The sequence below is a fragment of the Clytia hemisphaerica genome, unplaced genomic scaffold (genome assembly GCF_902728285.1).
Source record: "Clytia hemisphaerica strain Z4C2 unplaced genomic scaffold, Clytia hemisphaerica genome assembly, whole genome shotgun sequence".
Taxonomy (NCBI): Eukaryota; Metazoa; Cnidaria; class Hydrozoa; order Leptothecata; family Clytiidae; genus Clytia; species Clytia hemisphaerica.
In genome coordinates this window covers 1,154,687-1,161,656 of record NW_027104378.1, presented here as the reverse complement: position 1 = coordinate 1,161,656, position 6,970 = coordinate 1,154,687, and the positions used below count along the sequence as shown (strand labels likewise).

Genomic DNA, 6,970 nt, shown 5'->3' with positions numbered 1-6,970 from the left:
AACCTTCGGTTAAATCAGCTTATATGATCATAGATTCTGTTTTAAATGTAATCAATAAAGTACACTCTTCTTTCAAGTTTCTGGTGTTAATTGAATATACCAATAATTGTCAAAAAATATTTTCAGAGGGGATTAAAACTAAGAATTAAATCTTATATCTTTGGTAGACTCACAATAATAACCTTCTTGTTAACAGGGAAAGCTTCAGAAGAAACCTAAAGACTTCATGATTGTGATTCAAACGGATCATCAAAAGTACTTAGCCAATGAATTTTCCAAGAATGGCGTATGTTGTGATTCCACCCACAAAACCAATGGCTATGACTTTTCCCTTAACACGCTTTTGGTGGTGGACGAATTTGGAGAAGGACAACCAATCGCATGGTGCTTAACCAATCATGAGACCTACGAATTTATCTCCTTCTTTTTTGAACATGTGAAAAGAAACAATGGAAACATGACTCCGGCTTGGTTTATGAGTGATCTCGGTATTATTTATAAATAATTCTTAATTTTCACACTAGTTCATATATTCTATTCTATTAGCATGGTTTTTAATACGCATGTTATACACTAGGTTCTTGAAGAATTGAAAAGAATGTAAGAATCATCCAGTATCGCTAAAATCATTGATTTGAGACAGAGAGGGAAAAAAGTCTAATATTTTCTATTATGCTTTTTTTTCAGCGAGCCAATACCACGAGGCATTTGAAAATGTGTTCCAAATTACGGTCCGCTGGCTATGGTGTACATGGCATGTCGACAGAGCCTGGAAAGCAGCTTTAATAGGTTGGTAGGCTCTTTTGGTTTTATTCATTTTATGATACTGTATGGTTTTTTAGATCAGATTTCATGAAGCTGAAATTATATTGAAATTCTAATCAGGTAATCAAATGTTATATACAATCTCGTTTTTATAGTTGTTAAAGATTTGGAATTACAAGCAGAACTTTACAAAATGTTTCGCACAATACTTGAAGAGACCAATGAAGATGAATTCCTGCGACTAGAAGGAGTCATGGCAACAAAATTGGAATCACTTAAGTCGAGACATGATACGAAGGATTTAGCCAATTATTTTGAAAGTTCGTGGAGACGAAAGCGGAGGAATTGGGGATATGCGTACCGTTTGGGAGATGGTATAAACACTAACATGTTTGTTGAGGCATTCCATCGCGTTTTCAAATATCAATACTTGAACGGAAAACAAAACAAGCGATTAGATAAAGCAGTGTTCAATCTTGTAAAATACAGCAGAAATAGTGTCTTCCATCGTCTTATTAAATTGACCAAAGGTAAAAACACGTACCGCTCAGACGTCATTTATGACAGGCACAAAAGAAGCTTGACAATGGCAACAGAAGTAAATCAAATCAATGACAACAAATGGTCAATCGTTTCAGAGAATCATAAAACTAAGAGATACGAAATCAAATTGGTTCAGAAGGACAAATGCAGGGAGGCAACTTGCAGGCTAATGTGTACCGATTGTCAATTTTGTATTCACCAGTACACCTGCACATGTATCGATTCTCTCATGAATAGCTTGAGCTGCAAACATGTGCATTACCTACATCAACTTGTAAACTTGGTTAGAGTTTATTTTTAATATACTTTTAAAGGTTTCAGCTCTACACATCGGAATATTTTTGTTAATGTGTCTTATCTCATATAAGGTCACAATGGCTATAATATGTTCAAAGTTTTCTTTTCTCTTTTTCCTTGTGATAGAAAGTCTCATGCAGATATTTTCAAGACTGAAACTTGAAAACTTGTTATTAAAATTTCACAATTCAGCATCACAATGATTTAACAAGTATTTTCCTTTAGAACTCAGCCGTGGAAGAAAACTTGACAGATGAACAGAACATTGTACAGAGTCCTCTACAAAGATACGTAAAGGTGATTTTTTTTAAACAAATTTTCGTAGAATTTTAATACACCTAATAAAAGAAAGGGACTCAATTTTTTTTAGAGGCGGGAACACTTAAAATACCTTCAAAGCTGCTTATTATTTAATCCATTCTCTAATTTTAGATAAAAAATGATATCAACACTATCATTCAAAGCCTTCCAAACGACGAAAATATTGACAACGTAGCCAAGATTAAAAGAAACATCGAACAAGTCATTGGCCAATTAACTTTGGAGTATACAAACGCTGGCAATGCTGGCAATTTGAAGACTTTATTAAAAGATTTGAATTCTGCACGGTGTGAAATATTTCATCCTTGTTTATCCATACTCAATCTCATCATTACTCATAGAAAATAGCATTGCCTATATTTTCTCCTCTGATACTTCTATTTCAAAACTTCTTTTTCTCCAAGTTAGCAAGCCTTCATGGGAGGGGGTGTCAAGAGGCATGTCATAAAAATGACATGTTAATTATGTAGAAACGAAAATAAAAGAAAAGGAGGTGTGGTAACTTAGGAGATACGATTGGCCTCGAACAACAACACATTTGGTCCGGTGGTACCATATAACTTTATAAGTTGCTTTCAGATACACTTTTGCGTCATTGGAAAAGAACAAGCTGCAGCCATATATTGCCCCAAATAAAACACATTGGAATAAGAACATCGAAAAGCAGCCACGGTTTTTCTCCACAAAAAAGAAAAGAAAACGAAACAGATGTAAATTGGCCAAACCTACAGCGGCTGAGAAAAAGTCATTATTCAGCCAATCAATTAACCTCCAAAATGAAGGTACCTACTTTTTGGAACACCCCTGTCTCAGTATGGGGATTTCCATTGAAGGAGCTAAATGCCGATAGGGATAAAAATATATTTTGTAATTTATGGCAATTTTAAGTGGGAATGACGCGTGGATTCGAACCTGTCGAAAATTCTGTGATACAGAGCAAAGTAGATTTCTATAAATGAAGCATGTAAATTTTAAACTTTAGGTCAAAAAGAACCTGATGAAACACCAATGGTGGATATCAGCAGTAACCAAAATGAAGGTACAACTTCTATTAGGCCTCTTAGCATTACCATTTTGAGCTTGATTTGTTGTGTGCGTTGCTGTTCCTTAGAAAAATAGACATATGCTACTTTTTGGGAGATACCCTGCCATGGTGAGCATTTTGCTAAGTAAAGGTTAGCCTAGTTTTTTCATTTTGACTTTTCAACTTGGGAAAAAATACAAACCTAGATTTATGCATAATTTAGTCACATTTGTAAATTTTAGGTCAAGGAGAACACAATGCAAAACCACTGATGATTAACAGCAGTGACCAACACCCAGGTACAGTCCCTGGGCCACAGAATGCGGTGTTTTTTTCTGATCCGAATTCTCACACATAAGAGTATAGTTGTACTATAATTTTTTCGTGGAAATAATAAGTTTCTTTCCATAAACATTTCTTCCCCTAAAATAGGGGCGAAATTTTTGTGTCTAATTTTGCTTTATAATGCCCAATTTTGAAAAGTTTCCATATGAATCTATGAATCACCTTCAGATTTTATCATGATTTACATTTAGACGGTGACAGTACCAATACAATCCAAAGAACACCAATATGTAAGTATTTTTTATTTTAAGTAATTATCAAGAAAAACAAAATGATCACACAAGTGTTTTTGTTCACCAAGAAAAGTAAAATTTAGTCTTTTATATTCCAAATGGCTGGAACCCGAAATCTCAAACGCTGGATTAAAGCATGCCTAGGATAGTAAAGTTTGCTTACAAGAAGAGAAAAAGTCCTTTACAACAAACTATTATTATTACCCTTATTGTTTAACTGTATGCCTCACATAAATAGAAACACAAAAATCTATAGACTAATCTTTGTCCAAATGATTTATCTTAGGTGATCCCAACAAAGTTAACCACCTATTGAACATCCGACCATTTGGCTTGCGCCCCAAAATTCAAGAAATCCCAGATGAAATAATAAACTACAACATCGAACATTTGGAGAGCAGATTGGATAAAGAGAATTGGGAAAAGCTTAAAACAAAAGGTTTGGAATATAACGAAAAGATAAAGACACCTATGGACCCCTTTCAAATATGCTATTTTAATGAATTGCTTGCCTATGTATCTATGTTTTGTTTCCAGAAATGTCATAAATCAACCATCTAAACATCCCTCCAACTCATTGCATATTTTTTATTTACTGTTTTTTAAATATATTCAGTCCAGAGCATGCATGACTTTTGGAGATGTTATCATTGCAAATGCGCATGGTTTGCAAATATGGTTGAGTGTGAAGAGTGTGGAAAATGGTTTCATTGGTACGTTTAACTTGTTCAATTATTATGACGCAGCTTTTGTCAATGATTTTGTCAAGAAAATAACTTTTAATTTGTAATTTTATGTTTGATAATAAGCGGTGTAAATTAAACTACATTATCTAATGTTTTAGGCAATGTGTTTTTATCAGCAATGAAGCCCCAGAAAATTGGATTTGTCAGCAATGTGCAGGTGGTAGTAAGAAGAAAAAAAGAACTAGTGCACATCAGGAGCGAAAATAAAGGAAATTCAAATCACCTTATGTTTATTTTCACAGATTTTGATTTTATAATTTTAAAGTTTCTTATTTTTAGCAGAAGGTGATAAATCAACCCTTATCGTCCGCACATTCTTAGCTCCCATTTTTGCCCAATTATGCAAAAATGGGTGCTGTGTATGTGCGGATGGTAAGGGTAGGTTTTTTCACCTTTCAAAGTCTCTAAGGGTAAAAAAATTCAGAAAGTTTTAAATTAGTCTCTCTAAGGGTTGGAAAGTTAAAGATTTTTAGGAAATTTTCTTGATTTCGAGAGAATAAATTGTAAAAAAGTCTCTCCTAAGGGTCACCTTTTCAGCAAAAATCAGTCTCTCTATAAAGGATCGGTTTTCCGAGGTCCCGTCCGCGTTTTCGGAGGTCCCGTCCGCGTTTTCGGAGGTCCCGTTCGCGTTTTCGGAGGTCTCGTTCGCGTTTTCGGAGGTCTCGTTCGCGTTTTCGGAGGTCTCGTTCGCGTTTTCGGAGGTCCCGTCTGCACATACTCCTCATTCACCTAGTACTCTCAGGTACCTAATAGCCAGGGTTGGAATAAGCAGGGGGATTGAAAAAAATCTCAAAACTTAATAAGCGGGGGGGGGGGAGGTGTTGGAATAAGAATGTCCTGGGTGGAAAATTTTCGAAAAATTAATTAGCGGGGGGACGGCTATTAGGTACCTGATAATACCCCCCCCCCCGGGACCCCCTCCCCTACATATTGAGACAGTTCACACTCGCACGATCAATGTTTTTTCCCATCAACTTACTGGTGTTATGCACAAAATATTTCACCTAAAGACAGAGTCTAATGAACGTAAACAAACTTAATTGTTGATGGTGAGTGAGTGAGACTGCTGGACTCTATACTTATAAGCTACTCTGTTTAAATTTTATCCTTTTAAACTTATAATATATTTAAACGTTATCCTTTTAAACTTATAATATATTTAAACGTTATCCTTTTAAACTTATAATATATTTAAACGTTATCCTTTTAAACTTATAATATATTTAAACGTTATCCTTTTAAACTTATAATATATTTAAACGTTATCCTTTTAAACTTATAATATATTTAAACGTTATCCTTTTAAACTTATAATATATTTAAACGTTTATTTTTAATTTTGTTGTTGTTGTTGTAGAGACTAATTATTGTCTTAGGTTTATCTTTAGCACTTGTTCCATATGAAAATAAAAATTTAGAAACCACTAAATGCCATATTTTCTCGGAAGCTTTCCATGATTCTCTAAAAAAACAATCAATCCAGCTTTCTCCTAGTCTACGTCACATCTTCCTTCGTTTCGAGCGTAAAACTCCTACTCTTCGGGCTATGAGCACTGCTCTTGTTTTGAATATTGAAATTCTCCGGATAAATCGCATCCGCACTTAGGTTTTATTGAAGCAGAGCTGTCTTTTATGCCCCCCCCCCCGTAATAGATCGCCCTTCGCTTAACCTCTTTTTTCTCTATGTCGTGAAGCTTTATAAATCAGGATAAAACGCCTCGGATCCAGTCTAACAACTCCCGTAATAGATTCCGTACGTAATAGATAGCTTCTTGCTAGACGATATTGCTTAACCTCGTGCAAAAATTTTGACGGGTTATTCTTGATATGCGTAAGTCATTTTTCTAGCGGAAACACCCTAAAAAAGCCGGGATTTGACCTCTCTCTGTTACTACAAATAAAAACACAGAGGTCAAAAACCGGCTTTTTGGGTGCTTCCGTTAAAAAATATGACGTCATCTTGACTTACGCATATCAAGAATTATGTAGACTAGCTTTCTCCCTTCTTTTCGTTTTTGCGGAACGACCGTTTTGAGGGCGCGAAGCGCCCGGAAGGGAGTGTAGCATCCTTTCTCTAGATCTGGGCTAGACTATGCTATAGTCTAAGACGAGTTTCATCTAAAAAAGGAACAAACGTGAAGAGGGGAATTTTTTTACGGGAGTGGCCGTTGTCTTAAACACAGACTCTATCCGCCGCGAAACATATTTGCGGAACGTGCGTTTGAGCGCGCGCAGCGCGCTCAAACGCGCGTTCCGCATCCTTTGGCAAGATCTGCGTACGCGGGGCGTAAATTTGTATATGTTCAAAAAAGTGTTTCCAAAACTGCTACCTCCGACGATAAATGTCGACTTTGCTCTGTATTGAAGAATGGCACCTGTTTAGCCACCGAAAAGAAGCATTTACCTCGTAAATCTTATTGAAAATTAATTCTAGTAAAACTTTGGTTCTGTTTTTGTCATTTTTTTCAAAAATCATACATATTTTTAAAAAAAGTAAAAGTGGTACTAAAATTATATCGAGTTTGACTATCCAATCAAGTGCGAGATGTCTGTTTTTGTGTCGTTGCTGCTACTTTCACTTTTGCACACTTGCGAAAAATAAACAAAGATGGCGATTTTTGTCAAGGCAGGATCCTGTTGATTTTTTAAGCTGGAAGGCATCTTTTGCTTGTAAAATGACGTTGCTGCTGTTCACA

At 35.5% G+C, this 6,970-nt stretch overlaps 1 protein-coding gene across 1 annotated transcript; it reads left to right on the top strand.

Moving 5' to 3' along the window:
- The first annotated feature begins 217 nt into the window (after positions 1–217).
- Positions 218–5,432, top strand: LOC136819103 (uncharacterized). Its single transcript, XM_067075275.1, has 12 exons — positions 218–488; positions 688–789; positions 921–1,591; positions 1,831–1,902; positions 2,038–2,213; positions 2,506–2,708; positions 2,909–2,965; positions 3,193–3,249; positions 3,487–3,525; positions 3,815–3,967; positions 4,145–4,241; positions 4,373–5,432. The coding sequence occupies exons 1-12, from the start codon at positions 227–229 to the stop codon at positions 4,479–4,481; spliced, it is 1,998 nt and encodes a 665-aa protein (XP_066931376.1). The 5' UTR covers positions 218–226; the 3' UTR covers positions 4,482–5,432.
- Positions 5,433–6,970: the final 1,538 nt, after the last annotated feature.

Bases quoted from the DNA above. Each gene is read 5' to 3' on its own strand.
- LOC136819103 (XM_067075275.1), top strand. From the start codon at position 227: ATGATTGTGATTCAAACGGATCATCAAAAGTACTTAGCCAATGAATTT. The intron at 1,592-1,830 runs GTTAGAGTTTAT...ATTTTCCTTTAG, and splicing joins TACATCAACTTGTAAACTTG to AACTCAGCCGTGGAAGAAAA. The intron at 1,903-2,037 runs GTGATTTTTTTT...CTCTAATTTTAG, and splicing joins CTCTACAAAGATACGTAAAG to ATAAAAAATGATATCAACAC.